At 43.6% G+C, this 23301-nt stretch overlaps 11 protein-coding genes across 11 annotated transcripts; 6 read left to right on the top strand and 5 right to left on the bottom strand.

Moving 5' to 3' along the window:
- Positions 1 to 376: 376 nt before the first annotated feature.
- On the top strand, positions 377 to 1000 carry V1514DRAFT_265836 (ankyrin repeat-containing domain protein; the record flags this gene model as incomplete). Its single annotated transcript, XM_066924798.1, has 3 exons — positions 377 to 578; positions 636 to 767; positions 852 to 1000. Coding segments are annotated over 3 exons (483 nt in total), but the record flags the coding sequence as incomplete, so codon positions are not given.
- Positions 1001 to 1099: 99 nt separating this feature from the next.
- On the bottom strand, positions 1100 to 2197 carry V1514DRAFT_323486 (uncharacterized protein). Its single transcript, XM_066926252.1, has 4 exons — positions 2089 to 2197; positions 1966 to 2040; positions 1765 to 1907; positions 1100 to 1691 (listed from the first exon to the last, which is right to left on the bottom strand). Exons 1-4 carry the CDS (start codon positions 2132 to 2134, stop codon positions 1158 to 1160), a joined length of 798 nt encoding a protein of 265 aa, XP_066786185.1. The 5' UTR covers positions 2135 to 2197; the 3' UTR covers positions 1100 to 1157.
- Positions 2198 to 2237: 40 nt separating this feature from the next.
- V1514DRAFT_323482 (MED7 protein-domain-containing protein) lies at positions 2238 to 3071 on the bottom strand. Its single transcript, XM_066926251.1, has one exon. The coding sequence runs from the start codon at positions 2944 to 2946 to the stop codon at positions 2296 to 2298; it is 651 nt and encodes a 216-aa protein (XP_066786184.1). The 5' UTR covers positions 2947 to 3071; the 3' UTR covers positions 2238 to 2295.
- A 367-nt stretch (positions 3072 to 3438) lies between these two features.
- On the top strand, positions 3439 to 4266 carry V1514DRAFT_274089 (phosphatidic acid phosphatase type 2/haloperoxidase; the record flags this gene model as incomplete). Its single annotated transcript, XM_066924842.1, has 1 exon — positions 3439 to 4266. The coding sequence occupies one exon, from the start codon at positions 3439 to 3441 to the stop codon at positions 4264 to 4266; it is 828 nt and encodes a 275-aa protein (XP_066786183.1).
- Positions 4267 to 4437: 171 nt separating this feature from the next.
- Positions 4438 to 9072, top strand: V1514DRAFT_349580 (uncharacterized protein). Its single transcript, XM_066929375.1, has 4 exons — positions 4438 to 4692; positions 4754 to 4954; positions 5015 to 8657; positions 8748 to 9072. The coding sequence occupies exons 1-4, from the start codon at positions 4458 to 4460 to the stop codon at positions 8845 to 8847; spliced, it is 4179 nt and encodes a 1392-aa protein (XP_066786182.1). The 5' UTR covers positions 4438 to 4457; the 3' UTR covers positions 8848 to 9072.
- Positions 8979 to 13376, bottom strand: V1514DRAFT_323475 (P-loop containing nucleoside triphosphate hydrolase protein). The gene is made up of 5 exons (XM_066926250.1): positions 13066 to 13376; positions 12991 to 13008; positions 12852 to 12935; positions 12693 to 12775; positions 8979 to 12635 (listed from the first exon to the last, which is right to left on the bottom strand). Exons 1-5 carry the CDS (start codon positions 13273 to 13275, stop codon positions 9152 to 9154), a joined length of 3879 nt encoding a protein of 1292 aa, XP_066786181.1. The 5' UTR covers positions 13276 to 13376; the 3' UTR covers positions 8979 to 9151.
- Positions 13377 to 14252: 876 nt separating this feature from the next.
- Positions 14253 to 15040, top strand: V1514DRAFT_345616 (protein-tyrosine phosphatase; the record flags this gene model as incomplete). The annotated part of the gene is made up of 5 exons (XM_066929237.1): positions 14253 to 14419; positions 14479 to 14630; positions 14705 to 14795; positions 14848 to 14917; positions 14972 to 15040. 5 exons carry the CDS (start codon positions 14253 to 14255, stop codon positions 15038 to 15040), a joined length of 549 nt encoding a protein of 182 aa, XP_066786180.1.
- Positions 15041 to 16799: 1759 nt separating this feature from the next.
- Positions 16800 to 18905, top strand: V1514DRAFT_287517 (isoprenoid synthase domain-containing protein). Its single transcript, XM_066925223.1, has 5 exons — positions 16800 to 16929; positions 16987 to 17128; positions 17189 to 17324; positions 17379 to 18025; positions 18082 to 18905. Exons 1-5 carry the CDS (start codon positions 16871 to 16873, stop codon positions 18514 to 18516), a joined length of 1419 nt encoding a protein of 472 aa, XP_066786179.1. The 5' UTR covers positions 16800 to 16870; the 3' UTR covers positions 18517 to 18905.
- Positions 18906 to 19326: 421 nt separating this feature from the next.
- On the bottom strand, positions 19327 to 20288 carry V1514DRAFT_345614 (uncharacterized protein; the record flags this gene model as incomplete). Its single annotated transcript, XM_066929236.1, has 3 exons — positions 19327 to 19842; positions 19905 to 20112; positions 20161 to 20288. 3 exons carry the CDS (start codon positions 20286 to 20288, stop codon positions 19327 to 19329), a joined length of 852 nt encoding a protein of 283 aa, XP_066786178.1.
- A 171-nt stretch (positions 20289 to 20459) lies between these two features.
- V1514DRAFT_323467 (uncharacterized protein) lies at positions 20460 to 21244 on the top strand. Its single transcript, XM_066926249.1, has 3 exons — positions 20460 to 20596; positions 20655 to 20740; positions 20803 to 21244. Exons 1-3 carry the CDS (start codon positions 20594 to 20596, stop codon positions 20933 to 20935), a joined length of 222 nt encoding a protein of 73 aa, XP_066786177.1. The 5' UTR covers positions 20460 to 20593; the 3' UTR covers positions 20936 to 21244.
- On the bottom strand, positions 21116 to 23239 carry V1514DRAFT_323465 (uncharacterized protein). Its single transcript, XM_066926248.1, has 2 exons — positions 21737 to 23239; positions 21116 to 21688 (listed from the first exon to the last, which is right to left on the bottom strand). Exons 1-2 carry the CDS (start codon positions 23185 to 23187, stop codon positions 21316 to 21318), a joined length of 1824 nt encoding a protein of 607 aa, XP_066786176.1. The 5' UTR covers positions 23188 to 23239; the 3' UTR covers positions 21116 to 21315.
- Between the last annotated feature and the right edge of the window lie 62 nt (positions 23240 to 23301).

Raw genomic sequence — 23301 nt, 5'->3', positions numbered from 1 at the left:
CGTGGGCGTTAGTTTTGAAAGGGGAAAGGTGGTCTCAAGGTTAGCCCTTTGCCAGCAGCGGGTTAGCATATACGTATCCCCAAGTTGCCAAAACATATTTACAAACTCCATCTTTGACAACGAAATACTATATATAGCAATTTACAAGATATTTGATAGTACCTTGTATTCTGCAACTTACGTTTTAATATAATTTAAAGTATTTTTTTTATTTTTTTATCTTCGAGTGTAAACAGTCATTAAGCTGGCATCATTAGTTGACGATCTAAGTCGCGGCATCTCCGGCATGTTCACTACCACATCTCGATCCAAAAAATCAACGCCGGCATCGACCGTGCCATCTACTCCTGTTTCAGGACAAGAATCAGGAGCTACTGAGGATGGCGCGAAGCCTTCAGAATTATTAATTGAGGCATCGCGACGGAACAACGTCGACCTGCTTCAGGAAGTGTTGGGAACCGATGGTAACGGCAGCAACGGGCAAAAAGGCCCGAATGCAGGCGCGCCGGAGTTGGTTAATACGTCGGTTGATGCGCTAGGAAACACGGCTTTACATGTTGCTGCGTTGAATGGATCGTGTAAGTGTTGCTGTTCTGGGTGTGCGAGATACGGCGGGTTGCTGATTGATTGTTTAGATGAGGCCTTGGATATACTACTCGATCTGGAAGGAGTCGAAGTAGACCCTGTAAACAGACTTGAAGGCAACACGCCGCTGCATAACGCAGTGATTTATGGCGAGGAAGAACCGGAGCATGCAGTTGCAATTGGTAAGTAGTGACGATGCAACATTTTGTTTATTTCTATATTTTTATTTGGTGGAATTGACAGGTGGATGATGGCGGTGATTGAAGTGGACATGTTGTTGGATGCAGGAGCAGATCCGAGAATACGGAATAAGAGAAAGGACAAGCCAATTGATTTGGTGCCGCCGTCGAATCAGGAATTAAAAAAAATGCTTCAAGGCGCCGAGCTTGCGCTTTTATTAGGACCATCGCAGGAAGATGATGAAGGTGAAGCAGTTGAAGGTGTGTCTACTGGGGTACTACGGCAAGTGTGAGTTGCTAACTGGAATGTAGGTTCGGAATCAGATTAGAAGGTTGATTTACCGATATATATATATATATATGAGTATTTATGTGAATACAAATTTTAATGCATTATCGTTTACGTTTGCGGTTATGTGAGCATTGAGGACAAAGCCATTTACCTTTTGGTGGTCTTTTCATGTTGAGACAATCAAGATGATACCATTCGATAGAACAATCAGGATTGTCACAGGCAATCATTTGCCCATGTGCCTCGTCGTTACAAATGCAGTAGGTTTCCGGATTGGTCTGTGATTGACGCGTAGATTTTCGTAGTTGCCTTGGAGGAGGAGTCGGCGAACGTGCGGCAGGAGGAGGAGGAGGAGGAAGAGGAGGAAGAGGAGGAGAAGGAGGAGGAGGAGAAGGCTGCTGAATCTCTAGTCTGGTTGATCGCCTGAGAAGAGGAGGTGATGAATGGGTGGGTGTGAGTAACCGCCGTGGCCGTGGCCGTGATCGAGGATTAAGTCCAGCAGGCTGTTGCCTGAGGTTATTGTAGTGGTCTGCCGGCTCAGGTGTGGGCGTAATAAGTGAGTCCTCGGGTGATGCCGGCACAGATGCTTCTAACCGGGCGATTTCGGCGGCAAGTTTTGCCTTATGAAATTTAATCTAATTTTAAAATAAGCATGATTTAGCGTGAAGAAGGAAAAGATAATGAGCGGCGACAAAGGATGGTGAATACTTGTTGCAGCAGACGGGTTGCGACTGCGAGTGCTTCTGGATGGCTTATGCGAGTGACTAACGCGGCATCGTTATTGTTGTTGCTATTGGTCACGCCTTGGTCTGCCGGAAAAGCATCGGCAAGAACAGTAAATGAACGAGGAACTGGAACCAAATTTTTTTAAAAAAAAAACAGCAGATAATAATTAGAAGCAACACATACGTGGATATGTAGTGCCGGAAAGGTTTTTTATGAGGTTCAATGAACGGCAGACGTCACTAGGCAAATGGTCGGTAACTAACCAGATATCAGCAAACAATCACATGGACGATTCAGTACACTTACTGGATATGTAATAGGAAGATATGGCAAGGTCGTCTTCAGAGGCCATGGCGATGAGCTGGAATGGGGGGAAGTAAACAATAGAGCGAGCCGCAGACCGAGATTACGACGAGGAAGGGAAGATGCGATAAAAGAGTGTAAAAAGTAAAAAGCTAGTTATGTAAATTAATTATATATTTATATGTACAATGGATATGAATAAGTATTATATTACAAAATGGCACTCCACGCTAACGAGTCCCTGACACGGTGTATGTTATCAATATCACTGTTATTTTCCTGGTCATTATCATTGTTGTCGTTACCTGTTGGATGGTGGTCAACGTCGAAGCTGTCAGTACCAGCAGAACTTAAAGAATGCAGCAATGTACGGTGCATGCGGTCGCATGCAGCTTTTGCGGTAGCGATTTCGGCCCTCTTGCGGTCGAGTTGGTCCTCCATGCAGAGAATAAGCGATTCGCGAGCCTGGTGAGGCCGGAATCGGTTGAGGGTGTGGTGCAGATTGATGAGAATGAACCGCAAGTGGTCGACCAATTGGGGGAACTGCTCCGGCGATCTAGACATGGCACCGAGTAATTCCAGATATTTGACAAGCAGGCTGCGGACGAGCAGGCCGAGCAGTGCAGGCGTATCGCTCAAAGACAGTGCGTCCTGGTCTTGGCCCTCCTGTTGCTGCTGGCCAAGATGAGGAATGCCAAGTGCGGCCAGGGATGGCAGTGAGTCGTCAGCACCCCAAGTCGCACCCAGGGACCGGTACTGGGTAGGCACGGGTGGCGGCGATGGCGGTGACAACAGGCCTGCCGCAGCATCACGGATCAGTGGTGCCGGCGGCGGGGCGAACGCGGAGGCCTGGTTGTCCATGAGCTATACGTTCACGTCTCACGCAGTTGAAAACCCAGGGCAAACGTAGCGTATACCGGCAAGACAAATCACGGGTCGTGTTTGAGTACGAGCAATGGCTGGCTGGTTGGTTGGCTGGTTGATTGGTTGGTTGGTTGGTTGGTTGATTCATTTGATTGTTGCTGGCGCCCGCTGACATAATGCATATGGGCGGGCTTAGTCGTAGCCGAAGCACGTGCCCGGGCCGCTGCAAAGAATGCCGGGCCGGGTAACGAGCACGTGGTGATTGCAGCGCTGCTCATCGTTTGCTTTAAAAACATCACCATCTTCTCTTCACGACAGACATCGACACCGACACCGACACCGACACCGACGACGACGACGACGACGACGACGACGATGGCAGCCGTTCTTTCCTTTTTCGAGCGCTGGTCCGCCTCGCTTCACAGCGTCTATGTCCTGGATTGGATCTTCATTGCGTTTCTCTTGCCCGGCTTCATCGTGCTGACCAAGATGTCTCCTTTTTACCGCCTGTTTTCGCTCGACGACGAGTCCATCCAGCACCCGTACGCCACGACCGAGCGGGTCACGTCCATCAACGGCGTCATCTACTCGACCGTGATCTCAACCGGTATTGTTGTTCTTTTCACACCGTTTTTGCATCGCCGACGCCGCCGCAGCAGCAGCAGCAGCAGCAGGGGCGATGCTCGCACGAACTGGATTCACGTCCTCAACGTGTCACTGTTGTCGCTGGCCTTGTCTCTCATTCTCACCGAGTTTGTGACTGAGATTTTTAAGAACTCGATCGGCCGTCTGAGACCAGACTTTATTGCTCGCTGCATGCCCAGGCCTGGCACGCCCTTGACCGGCCTGGTCGGCGTCGAGGTGTGCACGAACCCGAGCTTGCAAGTTCTCAACGATGGCTTTCGGTCCACGCCGTCGGGCCATTCTTCCAACGCGTTTGCAGGTCTGGGTTGGCTTTCTGCCTGGACTGCCGGTCAACTCAAGGTGTTCCGCCCCGGCAAGGAGCTGTTTCGCACCATGCTGGCCCTGCTGCCGCTCGTTGGCGCCAGTTTGATTGGCATTTCCCGCATTGAGGATTACCGCCATCACGTTACCGACATTTTGTTTGGCGGCGTGCTTGGTTCATTAATTGCCTGGTACTCATACCGCAAGTACTTTCCCCACTTGGGTACAGACACTTGCAACGTTCCTTTCCCGGCTCCGGCATCGTCGCTGTCGTCTTCCAATGGCGTGAAGGACTCGCTTGACCAGCATGATTACTACGATTCGCTCGACGAACTCGAGGCTGGCGAGTCTGCCAAGCAATATCCTGATTAAACGATTTAATGATTAATGATAGAACGTAATAAATAATGAACTATGCTAGAAAATATATATATATATGTCCATGATGTACTCTGTGTAAAAACGGGCCGCCATGCTTACATACTCCTCCATCGCAAAAGTCAAAATATGCCGTCGCTACTCGTTGTTGCTCGCCTCTGGACCCCTCCAACAACCACAGCCATATGGTCGAACCCGAGCAACGCCCGGTATATGAACACGCCGTGCACGAGACCGCCGCTCTTAGGCCTCATAAGGTTGCGGCATCGTCTCGGTGCAAGTTCATCGTGCTCAAGTCCGTCGTGTTTTACAACTCGCACGGCGTGATTGCTGATTTCACGTCCATCACGCCAAACTCGCCCGGCTTTAACTTTAGCATCGAGGGCATTGTCGCAAACGATCCTGACGACACTGATGACTGTTGGTCTTTTTACTTGCTGTTGTAGTTTTTTTTTTGTCTAACCACTCGAACGACTTACAGTGTTTGTGCCAGGCGTGCGTCGCAAAAACCTCGCCATTCGAGTTCTCAACTTCAGATCCGCCACTATTGAAGTCACCATGCGTGGGCACGGCTTTCTTAACGTGTACATTGTTGGCGCAAGGGCCGCATACGTCTGCATTAACCCTCATCTCGTGTACAAGCCGTTGTGGTCTCGCATCACCAAAGCATCTCTCGTCTGGGGTACGTCCCGCTTGGTTCTCCTTTTTTTTATTTATTTATCTTACTAACAGTTATAACTAGCATCATTTTATCAAGAAGGACCGTCGTCAAAGGAAAATGCTGAAGATTTATTTGTCAGCGCCTCTGCCAGGTACTTGCAGAACCTCAAATCCATGGACATGTTCAGCGATTTCCTGACCGCATGCGTTGTGCGCGAACGCCACGCATGGCTTACGTCTTCCCTGACTGCGTACCTGTATCGTCGGTTTAAATCTTCGTTCATTAGTATTCGCAAATTTCTAGAAGATGACAATCAAGATGAGGTTTACGAGTTCAACATTGGCAGGCCGCATGCCAGCATCGTTATTGATTTTCATTTTGTTTCTTCCAAGATTCTTCCGCACGAACGGTGCACTGCTGGTGATGAAATAATTCGTGCTTTTGTGTACGAGAGAAAGCAAGCAGCTGAATCGTCTCCACCGCCATTGTCATCATCGGCACTGCCGCCACCCCCGCCACCACCACCATTACCACCGCCACCGTCATCATCATCAATATCACCATCATCATCAACAACAACAACAGCACCACCGCCGGCAATGGCACCGGTGGTAGTGGTAGCGGCAGGAGGTCCACCGGGACGAACAATTCCGAAAGTGCACGGATCTAAGCGACCGATTGATGAACCAGCTTCACCTTCATCAGCTTCTAAGCGGCAGCGTCTTTCATCCGGCAATTTAGTTAATCACCCATTCGATATCGAACAGCGCACATCATCTTTGCCTTCTCCAGCATCAAAACAACCACCTAAAATACCCTCGTCCCCGTCATCGTCATCGTCATCGTCTTTGTCTCGACCACAGTCAACAAAAGCCGGTACACACAGTCAAAATTTACCATTAAGTGCTACTAATTTACCAAGTCCAAAGACAACAACTTTGGCAAGTTCAAGACACCAGGAAGTGCCTGGAAATTCCACTTCTCCTACAACACCACCACCGCCACCACCATTATCATCATCACCAAAATCTCCATCAGTCTCTGGTACAACTAATGCAAACCAGGCGCATTTTATTGGCATTGTGGTTAAATCTCCTACAATTCAAGTTACCGAACCGGACGTGAATGAAGATTCATTTAAATCAAAGACAGCTGACAATCAACTCAAAACCTCTGATCCCTACCAACCAATTACAAAAACGGGCAAGTATCGCGACTATCGTGCAAACACTGCAAAGCCAACTTCTGCCATCAGTGGCGGCATTGGTGGTGGTAGTATCATCAGCGAAACGATTAACTTTATTGACGCCGAACGTGATCCGAGGTTGAACACAAGTTTAAAATTTTACAAGGCGTTACTTGAGAATCGAAAGGATTTACAACTAATTGCATTGCAAAATGAAAAGAATAAATTGCGGCGAGAAGAATTAAAAAAATATGAGGAATCAAGAAAATTATCAGCATCTCCTGTACCACTTGTGCCGTCTTCATCATCATCAAAATCATCACCACTATTCTTACAAGCAAAACCGGATCTGGTTCAACCGAGCGCACGTTCGCAGTCACTAGAAGGCACATCATTACCGCCTTCAAAACCGGCACCATCGAGTCAATTAAAAAATGCGACTCCAAGAAACGGAATTGCATTACCCAAGCCAACTTTATCACAAGCAAAGCCAAATCCGGCTGTGATATCACATGTTATACCTGACTCACAATCAAAGGACGTGTCATCTTTAAATGAAATCTTACCTGCAAATGAAGTTTCACAACAAAAAGAAAGTTTTAAACCATCACCGCAACAATCACTAAAACAAAAGCAACAAAAAGAGCTTATTCTGTCACCAACGAGGGTCTCGAAACAAAAAAAGGCATCAAAAATTGCGAGTACGCCAATTAGAAAAGTTTCTGCAAAAGAAGTATCAGCGCCAGTAGGGGTCTCGCAATTGAGAGACATATCAACTCCAAAGAAGGCGCCACTAAAAAAAGTACCGTCAACAAAATCCACTTCATCACCAAAGCTTGTACAGCAACTCAAGCCGGTTTTATTGGAAAAAATTCGAACGCTATCATTAAACCCTGTGCCACAATTAAATGCAATATCACCACCACCACAAGAGACCCAAGAGAAACAAAAACAGCAGAATGAAAATGGTGTTTTATTACCTAAGGCCTCATCACAATCTAAACAGGTCTTATCGGCAAGGGTCGGACCGCCGAGACCAAGAGCTCTCTCACCAATGAAAGCGAACCCCCAATTAGCAAAGGTTGCATTGGCCAAGGATGTATTACGACCGGCTGTGGAATCACGCCAAGCAAAAGAAAGCGTACTTGTAAAAGAGGTCGAACAATTGAAAAAGAAATCTCAATTAAACGAAGTGGTACAAGCTAAAGCGGCATTTATACCAGATGCACACACATCACGGGATGATGAGGCACAACAAGAAAAATTGAATCCATCACCATATTTAGCATGTATGCCATCACTAATACCAAAGGAACTGTCAACAAGGAAAACACCACAGCCAAGTCAACCATACAATGTTTTATTAGCAAGCCAAGCCTTTTCCTTGCTTGCCAACACGGAATTGGCGCGAACACAGAAAATCAACCCAACTCCGGTTGCGGATGCCGCTGCTAGTATTGCTTCTGCGAGTTCTCAGGAGCCAGTAAGTTCGATATTTAGCAAGAAAAAGACAACCAGGAACGCCGGTTCTTCGGTCAATTCTGTCTCTGCACCGCAACCGGCCGCGATGGCGGAAAAATTAAAGCCATCAGGTGAAGTTTCAACTAATGCCAGCCAGACCTCTTCATCCCGTGTGCCTGCAAGTTTGGTTTCAATGCCGACCGCGATCAAAACCTTGACCGCGTTGTCATCCACGCCGGACCCAAAACTCACATTGTCCTCACCATTACAATCATCATCATCATCGTTATTATCATCATCAAATGCGAACCAAATTGTTAGTCCTTTAAAGCGCACTCTCTCTCAGGTAATACCAACAGCAATACAGCATGGTCACAATAGCTCTCTTAAGCGCACCAGGAGCCTCTCTCTAAACGGTGCAAGTACGGTAGCCGTTTCCACTGATGCCGCAAAGACCTTGACCATAGGTGATGCGCAACACGCGCCTGCAGTGACTGACATGGACCCGGCATCTGGCATGTTTGCGGACGCGTGCGAGTTCATGCTTAGGCAAGTGCAGGACGTGGAACCAGCAGACCCGGTTACGGCCGCGTGGTCGGACATGCGAGACCAAGTCAAGATTTTCCTGCGAGCCGAGACGGCAGCCCAGACCAGGCGACACCCAGCGCCGAGCTCGATCTCGGCAAACGGTGCCTGGCAAGCCTCAACCACGCCACCGTTGACGATAAGTCCGACGATCAGTAGTGGCAAGACCATCGCTGCCAAGGATTCGGATGGCTGGCCCGTGTTGTTGCCCGGCTTGGGGCCCACACCCGTCCGCGTGCTGCGCTTGCCGGTGATTCGATCCAGCAACGAGTTTGATCGGTCGTGGACATGCAACGCATGCGGAGAATTTACGGTACCGAACGCAACCGCGGGAACAGCTTTGGCACTGATACAAGATCACTTGCGCACGCACGTTGTTGATGATTCAATGTATCGAACGGAAAATCGTCATCACAATGGTGGCAATAGCGGGAATGGGTTCGTTGAATCACATGGCAAAAGCACGAGAGCAAGCGCGCTTGGATCAATTGAGTAAGTGTTTTCTTTTACGTGCTTACATTTTTTCTTGTCCTTCTTTTTTAGTTCCTCAAAAAAAAAAAAAAAGAGCTAACAAAATAATAGTAAATTAATCTTTAAAATTGAGAAAATGGCGGCGCAATGGGAAATCGCATCACTAGAACATGAAAGTTTTTTTCCTACAAGTTTTGAATTTGATTTATAGATTGAAAATTTTTTTTCAAAAAAAATGGAAAAAAAAAAAAAAAAAATATTGGAAATCTCCGGAGGTATTTGTTTTGTTTTTTGGGACTGTTTTTGCTCCATATATATATTACTACTACTCTTTGTATCATACGGCATGTACTATTTTTTTTTAAAAAAATGTAAAACAAAATAACAATAATAAAAACATACACTCACAGAATAAAACAAAATAGAAATATAATAAAAAAAGAAAAAAAACTAATAAATGTATCTATATATCGATAAAACATCCCATGACCGAATTATGAATCGCGCCTCGTATATTACCAATCATCATCATCGTCGTCGCTTTCATCATTCCGCGATCTCATCCGATTATGACGAGCTTTTAACGCATCTGCCAATCCCAAATTAAAATTCTGATTCGCAGCTTGCACTTGATCAGCCTGTTGTTCTTGTGGTTGCACGCCAACTCCATTCGTCGTAGTCGTTGTCGTCGTTACCGATGGTGGCGGCGGTGGTGGTGGTGGCACGTTATTGCTGAGCTTGACTTCTTCCAAATACGTCGCCGGCGTCCAACCTTCCACTGTCGATCCAGGCTTCTTGGCCAGCCACCAACCGTTGCCCTCTTTACTAACAACAAGCACGATCTCATCCCTGCGGATGGACAACTGATTCGAGCCCTGAGCTTCGAAATCGTACAATGCCTTATACTGTGGCTCGGTCGGGACAACAACAGCAACAGGTGGCGGCGGTGGCGGCGGTGGTGCTGCTTTTGCGGCTGGAACCGGACTCACGACCGCAGCGGCTTGTTTTTGTTGTTGTTTTTGTTGTTGTTTTTGTTGTTGTTGTTGTTGCGCTTGCTGTGGCCTGGCAGGAACGGGCTTGGCAGCAACCGGTCGGCCTGGCACCGGTCTTGGTTTTGCCGCTGCCGGATTGCTGGTTGGCTTGGCTGTTCCAGCTGCATGAGCCGTGGCAGCGACTGCGGCCGACACTGCCGCTGCAGATGGAGTTTGTGATTGTTGTTGCTGCGTGGCTGCATTGCCAGCGTAGTGGTGCCCGTTGGTTGCCCCGTTCGCAGGCGGCGCAGGCGGCGGCGCGCGGCCTTTCGTACTCGCATGACCAGCAGTCGTGAGCTTAGATGTAGTAACACTGGCTGGTGCAGAAACAGTAGCAGCATTTGAAGCCGACAACGAATAACCTTCAGGTGCGTTGCCTCCACCTTTGCGAAGCAACTTGCCCTGCGTGACCGGCCTGGCCGGTTTCGTGTTTTTGCGCTTCGGGTTCGGCTTGGAAACACTGCTTGCCGGTTCGCCCGGCGGCACGCGCACGACGCTGCTCTTGTATACGTCGTCGCGAAGCACGGATGGATCCTTTTGAAACTTGACCACCGCTTTTTTGTTTGGCTTTTTGTTATATTCAATCGTGCCTGCCACGCGCACTGACAAGTTTGGCAAGACCAGCTTAAGCCTGGTTACCAATTCAACCTTTAATAGGCACCACAATAACGGGTCAGGTTCCTGTGACGAACCGGTCCCGATTGCGAACCAGTCATCTCGCAAATTTGAAAGGCCAACATATTGAATCTGGTTCAATCCAATGGTTCGCTCGGTTTGAATAACCAGTTGCCGGTTAACAACAGATTCGACAATAATATACAACGCTTTGGATGTCAACACAATCACGCGAGGCAACCGCACGGACGTGCGACCAAGCTTGGCTACTAATTGCTCACCCCGACACGAGAAATGTACAAGTTCTTTTGATGAAATGTTGGCCCCGTTCCTGATGAACTCTCCCTGCCCGCCAGAGTTACCCACGCCAATGTAATCTGCCATAAACCGTCTCGATCCAAGCAGCGACATGCGCCGGCGTTCCTTGCGACCGGCCAAGACTTGATGACCATAATCCCGAGTTTGCACGTATTGATTAGTACCATTAACCCGTCTCCATGCACGTTGAATCCTGATCGCGCATTCGGTTCTATATCTCAAGTAGTTTCGCCATGCTCGCTGGATGCGAACCGCCATGTTATGCCAATACCTATCGCGCATGTGTTCAAGCGCAAACAGGGTCTCGGGTGTTTTAATAAACGCTTTCGTAACTCCCAATTGATATTCCTCAGTTGGGATGGACGTGTCCTTTAAAATTTGCAACACAGCAGATCTAGCGTCTCCTTGCCAAATGTAATCACCCGCATACGAAGTCTTGGGAGAAAGTAAATAAAATCGTTCAGCAAATTTTTCAAATGTTTGTCGGTAAGCAAATCCGGCACGCCTGATTCTCACGTTCTCCTGTAATCCCAAATACTTAATCTGATGCAAAACAGCCTTGTCGTCATATTCAGTCGGTGACCTGTTCTGATTAGGCTTGATGGTACGAATGTACGAAGGTTGCGAACTCATTAACGTGTCAACAAGCTCGTTGGCTGATTTCTTAATCTTGTCACTGGCGGTCGGCGGCCGGCGCTTGGAATCATGATCGACATGCTCGGGGAATAACGTGGTCAAAAATTTGTTGCTCGAAGTCGCAACCATGTCCAACAAGTCCTTCAGCATCTGATCTTTATTCTTGTCAGTCATGCCATCAATTCGGTAAGTGACATCGCCGGCATAATGCTTAATAACAAATTTGCCCTGCCGTTGTTCAAAATGAGGATTCGAAGCCACCAAAGAAAGCCGCTGAACAAATGATTGATCGGCAGCATTCGAATCCGCGTGCGCGGTCGCGCATGCGTCGTTCAAAGCCGCGAACACTCCTGGTGGCCTTTTTTCCTCAATCAAGTCACATACAACCTTGTTGTTGAAATAATTAATTGGCGACCATTTGATTTGTTCACGCACATACTCGTCCTGCTCAGTCTTGAGCGTAAGTTGAATAAATATTTGTTGCAACTTTTCATTCACATAATTAATACAAATTTGTTCAAACGAATTGTTTTCAAAAATTTCAAACCCGTAAATGTCAAGAATGCCAATCGTTCGCTCAACCTGTCCCTGAGTCCGCAGTGAGGTGTTGACTCTCTCGACAATCCAATCAAACAGGTTTGAGTATATGCCCTTGGCAAGCGCGTCACGAACCGCGCGCGCCTGAGTGATGTTCAATGGGACTTCGTAAACCGAGCCTCGCCGGCCTCCCCTTGAAGTCTCCATAATGCGAATAGTCAATGCTTTTTCGACAGAAGCTGCATCAATACCCAACAGGTAGCCTGCAAAGTTTGTCACGGACGGATCACGAATTTTTGAATTGCCTTCTTCGTTTTCAACAAAGTCAATATTTCCCAGCCAAAGAATTCCGGCAAGAATCTTAAAAATTTCATCCTTTTCGGCCTCGTGTAATCCAATAACTTCCATAGCTGTCAACGTGTCTTTAAATTCTTGCACGTCATCAATGCCTTGAACTGATGTACATTTAGATGCTGAAGTGTAAATATATGACTCCGGTGGTTGTATGCCAAACTGTTCCCGATGTTTCTGACTTGCTCCTTTCGTGAACTGATAAAAAATGTGGAAATTACGCTCGTTCTGGATTTGCCCAACAACCCGATTTTTTTCAAGCAAGTAGTTTGTAATTTTCGCACCCACAGGTTCGCCAATTTTATTGAACTGAATCTCAAGATACTTGCCATGGCGAGATGAGTTGTTGTTTCTCAATGTCTTGGCACAGCCAAATGATTCGAGAAGTGGATTAGTAGCGAGAACCATGTCTTTGATCTTTTGAATTGACGATGACGAGCTTCCAGAAACAGATGCGATATATTGCATGATGCGCTTCGCAGCCTCGGTTTTGCCAGCACCTGATTCGCCACTGCGTGATTTTTGGTTAGCCTCCTATTCGTTTGAATGATTGAATTCAAGTTCTTACCTAATAATTACACATTGATTTTCACCGTACGATTTCATTTGATAGTATGAAGCTTCTGCAATTGCAAACACATGAGGCGGAACCTTTTAAAAATTCCCCGTTTCCGTTAGTCATGATAGAAAGTAGAAAGCGAGGTCAATAACGAAACACAACACATACCTCCAATCGATTCTTACCCTTGTAAGATTCCAAGATCGCATCAGTATAAATACCAAGATCTCGAAAAGGGTTCACAGAAATGAGCTAAAATTGATCAACCAAAATTCAATTTCTCGAGCAATTGATGAGGCCAACATACCACATGCCCAATGTAAGTCTAAATGAAATATCGTTAGCAGACAATTCCAGGTTATACATCAGCAAGATAACGTACGTAAATTAAGCCATTCTCGAATCTTTTTTTCAAATTGTCATTAATTGCATCTTCAGACACTTTTGATAAAAGCGTGAGATCAGAAACTCCAACTTCCTTGCGTTTGGTAGTATCGAACACAGCCTTCTTGACGCCTCGTTTTGCAGGCTGGGCAGCCTGTTGCTGTGCGCCTTGCTGTGCTCTACGGCCTGCACGCTTTGTGATAGCCATAGCGTAGAGCTAGCTGCTGTGGGTTAGATTGAGTTAATTTTACTATGAACTGAATATATATTGTCCAAGGATGACAAGATTGGGTTTATGCCGGAGACGTCGGAGTGCTGCTGTGGGAGTGCGCAATATTTACGAACCGCACAGCCCTATCGCTAAAGTGGTATTAACTCCACGGGCCGTGCTGAGCGTACCCGGCCAACTTGCTTGCCGACTTTTTCACCCATAATAGTATAGTTCATGCTTGTTTCGTTCATGTCAATCAGCAATAAGCAGTAAGTTAATGTGAATAACATACTTATTCTTCTGAGACTAATCACTGTAATCAGACAATCATATAGTCAAGCGACAGGCAAACGATCCAAATCAGAAAGTCAGCAGTCACGTGACACTGACAAAGCTTATTGAAACTCTAAAAATTCATTGCATATATCCAAGTCAGGCGTGCAAATACAGACCAAAGTATAGATCGTTACATGTTTGTTCACATTTTAAGGATATAAAATAGTGCTTTTTTGGCCAAAGGAATGGCTGAAGAAAATGATTTATCCAAGCAATACTCTAAAGTGCTTGAAGTTCGGTTAAACCGTCCTGGAGAAGCCGAACTGATAACTGATCTGGAAAAGGAAATCAATCGGAAGCAGATCGAATCTGAGTTACTTTTAGGCTCATCACCTCTGTCGCCTCCTCCGTTAAGACATATTGACGAAGCGTTTGATGAGAAAACACGTGACGAGTCCTCATTAAAAAGGATACCTTCACCGCCGTCAACACCATCAAGTTCGGTTATGCCTTTTAGAGAGGGCGTGGTTCAGTCGTACAACACCGTTAATGGCTACCCATTCCCGGGATCTGCCACTAAAGGCGGAGAACCAGGCAACTGGAGGGATCCTCGAGATTTTAGTATCGTGCAACAGCCTGAAACTCGATCTCACAGTGATGCGAGTCGAACAGATTTTTCCCGCATATCGAGCAGCAGGATGTCGTCATCAATGCATTCGACCGCCAATTTTTTCGATAGACCAGAAACAAAATTAATGGTGCCACCACTGAATTTTGCCATGGTTGCTTCAGGAGTATACAGAAGCGGACATCCGTTGCCTATCAACTTTCCTTTTCTTGAAAAACTAAAGTTAAAAACCATCATGTATGTTTTTATTGAACGTTTTTTTCTTCCTCTCTTGTTTATCGCTGACAGAGTTTTAGATACCTTGGAGAACAAGAATTACGGCAGAGTAACTTGAATTGGGCAGTGAAACATAATGTAAAAATTTTTCATTTTAAAATGGAAAGTTGCAAGCTACCATTTATAGAAAATGATCCGGAAGCAATTACTGCAGCATTGAAAGTCGTTTGTGGTGTGTGAATTGTATTTTTTTTTTATATTATTTTATTTTAACTAGCAAAGAAATATTTACTAACCCTTTTATAGACTCTCGAAATTATCCAATGCTGATGCATTCAAACAAAGGCAAACATAGAGTAGGTGTGTTAGTTGGCGCCATTAGGAAATTGCTTCAGAAGTAAGTTATAGAAACGTCAAAATTTGTTTAGTTTGAATGTTAACGCAATCAGGTGGAGTCTGGCCAGTGTATTCGACGAATATGGTCAATTTGCAGCTGGGAAAGAGGATAGCGATATAGAGGTACGAATAGTATCATTAGCATTCAAATATCGTCACTAACCTCTATTGCTTTAGTTTATTGAAATCTTTCACACAAAGCTTGATATTGATGTCCGATATGCTCCGGCGTGGATACCCATATGATTTACTTCAATAAAATAAGCAACAACGATAAAAGATGATTTTTATGACAACATATAGTGTACCTGTGTTAATAGGACTTCTAGAATGATCTAAAAAGTGTAATAGTTTCATACTGAAGCAAAGTTAGAGCTCACATTTTGAAATGAAATGGGCTCTTAATAATTCTCATTGTTTTCACTATCCTCTCTTTCCGGCATGGAAGATATACCACAGTCTTGAGCCATCGTCATTTTTCATAAGTTCACCATACTTTCGATAATGTTCATCATCACTCAGGTCATCTTTATCTGATGGTTTGTAATTGCAAAAAATCATTATCGTTTCCAGTTGATCGACTTCAAGACAGAGTTGCTTGCCAAGGCGGTCATAAGTTTGAAGACTTACACTTTCAAAAATTTGATTTAATGGGGAACCAGCCAGCCAATTTTTTAATTTAATTTTTAAAAGTGTTTTCTGTAGATCAAAGAAGAGATTTAAGTACTTATGATTTACTTGAAAGGCAAAATGTGAAAAAGCGTATTCCCTCATCTGAGCATCCAGGTATACAGCATTGATTATACGGAAACTCCGGATTTTCATGCCATTATTAAGCTTCTTAATAACTTACTGACAATTCTTTTAAATATTCTTTGTGATTTGTTGAAAGATTGCTTTTGCTTTTGCTTGAATACTTGGCAGGTTGGTTGAGCACTATACTTTCTTAACTCTAGAAAGTCATCGACTAAACCAGTTTTTATGAATCGTACGTTCAAAAAATTACTATGTTAAAAAATCTGAGATATGACTATACAATTGTTAATGCTTCTTGGATTGTCTCGCTTACGTGACATTCCCAAAACATGCCAAAAAAACATCGTGCAATCTGGCAAACCCGTAATTTACTAATATTCTGTAGCTTGACATGTTTTATATTTTATAAGCTGATTAAATAACTCACCAATACAACCATCATGATTTTGATTAGGAGGACAGGCTCATTCAAAACCTGCCCAGGTCTTGTTGCCCATGAGGATGAAACTCTAAGAAGGTATATTTAATATCCTCTGTGTAATACGTTTCAACAAACTTCACAAACTACTTTCCATCCCTGCACTTGGGTACAATTTCGCGCCTAAAGTATTAATATTCGGCGTGTAAAAAAAAAGTTTTATAAACATCAGTATAACATCATCCGTTTATGAGTACATTACTACACTACATATGTATATACATTGCATGAGACCCCGGAACTTGCCACACGACATTTCCGAAATCGTATTCGGCATTTGCCAATTTACATATTGCACGAAGTACGCTGGTTACAGCAGCATCCATATTGGCTAAGTCAATTGTTATTCTACCACATGGTGCGATCTTGTACAGCTTCGTAAAGCGTTCCAATTTGTTTATAGCCTTGTTGAAAGGTGTTTTATTTTTTTCGTCGTGAGGACAAATGCCGTATAAGTGCTTCGCCTGAGACTTGCGGAAGTTGTCCTTTTATATCCAACGCATCATATTACAGCATTATTTCAGCTAAGAGAATAATAAATATTTGCAGGTTTAATTTTTGAATGACCCATCGTTTTCCCTTGACATACTGTCCGTAGACCCTGTTGACCTTACGGATTTTCTGCCCCAGATTGTGTTGACCGTGGCCTCGCAAAAGAGGGGTTTGTACACTTCGTATTCGCTGTACACTTCGTATTCGCTGTGCGCGTCGTTGGCGCTGGTCGAAGCCTTATATATTTGGAAGTACATATATATAAGTCAGCCGTGTTTATAAAAATCCATTAACTTACTCAATTTGTGCATTGCATACAATTTGATCACTGTTTTTATTAGGCTATTAATATGTCAAAGTATTTACAGTTAATTGCTCATCCATCGGAGCTTCGGTCGGTTATTCAATGGTAGGTCCGGCGGTGCTTAGTCTAATATTTTCAAACTAACGTTGTTGCGAACTTCAGGGCCGTCTGGCACGAACCGGTTTATCCCAGAGACATCTCCAAAGAAACAGATAATCTTAAAAGATGTTATGAGCTTTTAGGCTACACTTCTCGAAGTTTTGCCGCCGTTATTCAAGAATTGTCTCCAGAATTGAGAGAAGCGGTATGTAATAGCTTGTCGTTCGACTTTTAAAATGAGAGATATTAACCGAACACCTGATAGGTTATGTTGTTTTATTTGATTTTACGTGCTCTTGATACTATAGAGGATGATATGACAATACACAATACCAAAAAATTGCCATTGCTAAGAGCATTCTATTTAAAGTTGACTGAAGAGGGGTGGACATTCCATGACAGTTCGTATCATAAATTTCATCGCCAGCAATCTTAGTACTAATTACTTTTATTAGGCAAGGAGAAGGATAGAGTGGTGTTGGAGGAGTTCGACAAGATTATTTATGAATTCTCTCTTCTCAAACCTATTTATAAGGAGATTATCACTGATATCACAAAGGAAATGGGAAAAGGAATGGCCTCGTATTGCGAAGATGATGACTTTAATAAGAAAGGTGTTAACACAGTGAAAGAATACGACTTGTACTGCCACTATGTTGCTGGTATTGTTGGCGAGGGATTAACGCGGTTGGCTGTCGCTGGAAAAGCTGCCGATCCTAGACTTTTGGAAGCTCCTCATCTGCACGAATCCATGGGCCTGTTTCTTCAAAAAACCAATATAATTAGAGATTATCATGAGGATTTGCTCGATACAAGGAAATTCTGGCCAAAGGAAATTTGGAGCAACTATGCAAGCACGATGGAGGATTTTGTGAAGCCAGAGAATGAACAGGCTGGTTTATATTGTTTATCAGAACTTGTGGCAAATGCCATTGAACATATTCCAGACTGTCTTTATTATCTTGCGGGGATTAAGGAGCAGTCTGTATTTAACTTCTGCGCTATTCCTCAAGTCATGGCGGTCGCCACTCTTGAACTAGTGTTTCAGAACAAGAAGGTTTTGACTGGTCATGTCAAGTTGAGGAAAGGAACTGCCTGTTCTGTATGTACCTTTTTTTTTTAACAATTTTGGTTTTCGCTTACTGATCAAATTCCCAGCTCATGCTAAGATCTACAAGCATTAGGTCAACTTATGACGTTTTCCAGGAGTACACGCACAAGATTGCACAAAGAAACAAGCCAGATGATCCTAATTACATGCGCATTAGTATTGCTTGTGCGAAGGTTGACCAATTTATTGAGAATATCTTCCCGTCGCCTAGGTCAGAGAATCAAGTCACGAAGGAAGAGCCAGTCAACAAGCCAACCGTGCCAGACGAGCCATTGACTAAAGATACTTTTATTGTTTTGGCATTGTTTGGATTTACTATGTTATTTACCTCAAGTATTATGTTTGGTGTGGCTTGGTATTTTGGAGCTAGATTCGATCTTGCGTTTAAGTCAATCTGGGAAGGTCACTTTGCAAGTAAAGCAATCAAAACATCGGCCGAAGCTGTTGTTGGAACTGCAGCCACAGTCCGCGATGAGTTGTAAACTAACTTGCTATTTTTGAATAAGGGTTTGTCAAATTTCATAATCCACATATCTTATAATGAATATTAGATATTAGACGAGCATTGAAATCATGTTTGTTGACGTCGCAGCGGTAATAATCGAACTAATTGTCAAATTTTTTTATGTTGTTTTTTTTTTGGATTTATTTAATGTGTATGTTACTTTGGATAATACTTGATCGATGTGTCATCTCTCGCAAATCTGGCATGCTGGAACAATAATCTTAAATATTCTTGTTACTTTTATCTTAAAGAACTTAAAAATTCAATAAAACGCACGGGTAGAAATAAAAACATATATTGGTGCCGACAATCACACGTTTTTAGAACGAACATAATCACCGACAGACTTTACCCATTCATTTTTACTGCATTTTCTTCCATATCTTGCACCAAGTCGTCGATATAATCACCTGCCAAGCAAAAATGAAAAATATGCCAAATAGATCTGTAGATTGCAAAGAGCTGCGGAGACGGCTAATCTGAGCTCCTTTCAGTTGTTAGATTGAAATGACTTTTTAACAAAAAAACTGGTTCTAGACAATAAATAATTTAAAAAGTTAAAGTACGTATGATTGCGTATATAAATGATAAAGCTGTCAAAATTCCTGCTACAAGTTTTCATGTGGAATCGCTAGTCCGAGTTTTAAGACGCATTGCTTAAGATCTTAAATCATGATGCCAGCTACTTTATATCGACCAAGTCTAACTTCATGCCCTACACTCTATTTAAAAAAAATCTATTTTTTTTGTCTACTTTGTGACTATTATACAATTCGCCACTAGACCTCTACCACTGACCCTTCAGACGACGCTCTCTCACTTCTCTTAATGCACGACTGCCGGTAAAGAAAGCGATCGGCGCAATAATACTGATTTGTCCAATAAGCTTAAAAATCGTGGAACCGAGATAATAGTTAAAAAATGCAATTTCGATTGCAATAATTGAGCCAAAGAATCCAATATATCCGATTGGAGCGTTTGAAACCGCATTGCCAATCTCGGACGGTTTGATACCAATATAGGCCCAAAGACCAAGAACCACAAAACCGGCTCCAATTATGAGTGCGCTGAAAAAAATAGCTATAGGTTTGGAAATGAAGCTGGGGTCTGGCTTAAACTGGTGAATGATTTCGGGACGTGGTCCATATCTGATTGAAGATTGAACTGCCACGTCATTAAACTGTGGTAAAATAGATCCAATTGATATCTTAATCGAAGCCTCGTTTCCAAAAGAAGCAATCACAAGTTGCAGATCAAGAGTCTTGTTCTGACCAAGAAGGGCAAGTGGTATGGTTTTATATTCCTTTCGAGGAGATGTTAATGACTATCTTAAAAAAAACCCAAAAATAAATAAAGAAAACTTACAATATCAAGTTTTCCTCTGCCATTGTCACGGACTTCAGCGGGGAATGCCGTTTCAAGTCCTGTCGAAGAGTCTTTCACGATCACATATGCTTGATGAGGCTTATGGTTGACAGCCTCTACAGCTTCGCTTCTGGTTGAAAATTTGATACGAGCAACGGTACCCAGTAATAAAGACAATTGAGTATTCAACGGTCGAGACTGTGTAAATCTAGTTTATCGTTAGCAATCGTCAGGGCTGATATTCTTGAGTACTTACGATCCGCTTTCGAGTACCCCTGACCGCTGGTCAACGATGGAGAGAGAACCGTCGACCAAATTCCACGCAGATGCAGCAGGAATAATCAATGCAGTACTGACAGCAATAAGCAGGCTTCGTAACAGCATGATGTTCAATATGTGTAGGTCAAAAGTGTGAGCTAATTGATTCGGGTTGTTGGACGGGTTGTGGACTTGAACACGTTGTTCGGTTTGGGTTGGGCCCTGGGGACTGACTGCGCGAGAACACCTAACCTGACCGCTTAACATTTAATATTTCCTCATTCTCCTCCTTTTTCCATCACGTCTTGACGACACCGTTATCGAATATTTTAAACTTGTAATTCTCGCTACAGTCAGCTAGGTTACGTATTGAATAACAGAATTTGTCAGCGGCGAGTTATTTTTTTCTGATATTGGACGCACATATTACAATGGTGAGAGCGTCACGTCATGATCACAGGTTTTACGTGAACGTTTGCTAAGTCGTAGCAGGTTCTTGGACGATTGTTTCATATTTCAGTAGATCTATTACTTGTTTCAGCTGTTTTGGCTGGTGTCAAGCGATCTACTGGTTTAGTGTGTGTATTCCTACATTTGTGTTTTGTGAGTATTGATCTGATGCTGACCCTACATTTTGCAGGCTCAAGACGGAGTCTATCGAATCAAGTGATTTCAGAAATGCCGTGAATAAGTATCTAGATGTCGGTGAATGGGTTCTGGACACTAGCGTGGCTCTCATGAATACGTCTCCATACTTTACCCGAAAGCGTTAAATCGAACTGTTTTGTTTAGTACCAAAGTAGGCTAATTCATTTCGCAGTATCTGCACTGCTACCTTTTTCATGTGGTGTTTAATGTGTTAAATTGATTAATTGATTCATCTGTGGGTTTTTTGTTATTCCTTTTTAATTTTCGGGGTCTAACTTGGCGTGTGATGGCGCGTAGTGTATTGTATTGTATTGTTTTGTTTTTTGTTTCCCGTTTTGTTCGTTGTATATTTCTATAATGTTACTCTCTCCAATTACTATAATTATATGGAACCAGTTTCACGAATTAAAAGAAAAAAATAATTAACGCCACCATTGACCATGTTCCTCCCACCTCCATTCCCACAAGACTTACTCCTAAAACCTGAACGTTGAAAAAAAAAAAATCATATATCCACATTATTGGCGTCATGCTCTTCAGGCTTCCAGCTCCTTTTTGATAACGGGCTGCTTATAGTAGGAGCATGAAGTTTACTCTTCCTACGCACATCCTCGATCTTAGCGGTTGGTAATTTGAGCTTCAAAATTGTGCTTTCTAAAAACTTCGCTGATTCACGTTTAAGCCGAATTTCGTCATCCTCAATATCTAAGGTAGCTGTATCTGTAGACTTTGAAGGAGTTACCGGTTCTAACGCTTGCTGTTGTTTAAAGACTTTAGGTTCAAGCGACTTCCGTCGTCTATGCCCCATATACGCTGGCAAGTCTGTCTCTTCCACAAGATAATGTTCTTCATCGACATGTTTTTTTCTATTTCCACACCTACACCAGTTAGCATGTTTTTGATTTATTCAGCACCAATAAACTTACTCAACAACCCAACTAACACCGACACAAGCAGCGTTAATATCTCTTGCTAATTGAAGTGTTTTTGAGCTGCCTTGTTTGTATACAACATGAGTTACGTTTTTGGAAATTTGCTTCACTACTGTTGCACCAAGCTTGCAAAGAATAGCATAAAACGATGCTGAAGCGTCATCTCCTACTCTGGTTCTAATGTCAAGATAAGCAATCACTTCAGATAATGGCTGAACGGGTACTCCATTGTGTTCCAAATTTAAGTCAACCTGTTGCCCTATTTGAGATATCAAAGGAACTAAACTGTCCGTTTCATCAGTTTTATGAGGCATCGAATCATTCGCAGGTTCATTTATGCTTGTTGACGGAGTGCGACGTTCAGCCAGCAATTTTTTTTTTATTTTATTTGCTTGAGAGTTATATGATTCAATACATAAAAGTTCTGATAAAGTTCCTTCATCATCGTTTAGTTTAACGTTTTTCTGATTTATTTTCTGTGAATGTTGTCTTGGTGATTTGCGCCGGCCTTCTATGGGTTTGGATGGCGTTGTCATGTATAAATCACTTTCCGTAAGCTCTGGCTCTGTATCAACCTCGTTTTCAAGTACCTTCTCAATCGCTTTTCGTGATATAAAAACTTTCTCTGGTGTACGAAGCCTTTTATGTTCTCCTGTTGGCATGTTTGTGCCAGGGACTGAAAGTGAGGCCATTTTAGGTGGCGGTAAGGAGATGTGTGACAGTAATTTCAAGTCAGAACTCTTTTTTATTACGCTTGATACAGGAGATCCGTTTAAAGTGACTGTCAAGCCTGGGTTCGGTGACCTTGATGTGGTTGATTTTCCCAGGCAAACCAGCCGTCGAGCCGGGGACTTCAAGCCTACCGCCTGTTCACGGCGGGTCGGAGAGTGACTGGCGACAAGTTTTGGTGATAAGCGAGATTTGGAACCTAAAGCTGGCATATGCGTAATCCTAACTGGCGAGTGATTTCTAGACGGAGACTCGGTTTCAATCCCTAAGTTTCTATTACTCTCTTGGGGCCTTAGTGCCTGGCTTATTCTTTGGGCCTTACCCAATACAGATTTGGTCGGAGACGCACCGGCAAATCCGTTCAACTTTGACTTTCTTTCTAAATTTAAAAGCGCAATGCCTGGATCTCTCTGAGCTTTAACCCGTAGCATTGATCGCGAATCTGTCGGTTGCGGGATTGCTGTTGATCTTATAGGCGAAGAAGACATGACAGCTTCAGGCTTCCGAAATTCTGAAAATGAAACATGATGTATAACATTTTTTCTGGAAGATGGAGTTGATACTAAAAATAGTTTTTTGGGACTTGTTCTTTCATCATTTTCTTTGTTTCTCTCTTGGTTTCGTACTGACGGTGTCGACGGCGGAGTCTTAACAGATGAACTTGGCAGAGCGATCTTCACCTGTTTTTTAGGTTTCGCCAAATCCTTCGCCATCATAATTGTAGCAACAGCTTTAATGATCTAACTTGTAATGGACTTGCTTGCTTTTATATCAATAGTAAGTTGGAAAAAAACTGGGAAAAGCAACGCATTTTGTATACATTTATTGCC

Source organism: Lipomyces japonicus (assembly GCF_038497905.1).
Source record: "Lipomyces japonicus strain CBS 7319 unplaced genomic scaffold V1514scaffold_1, whole genome shotgun sequence".
NCBI classification, from domain to species: Eukaryota; Fungi; Ascomycota; class Lipomycetes; order Lipomycetales; family Lipomycetaceae; genus Lipomyces; species Lipomyces japonicus.
This window is presented reverse-complemented; position numbering and strand designations above follow the sequence as displayed.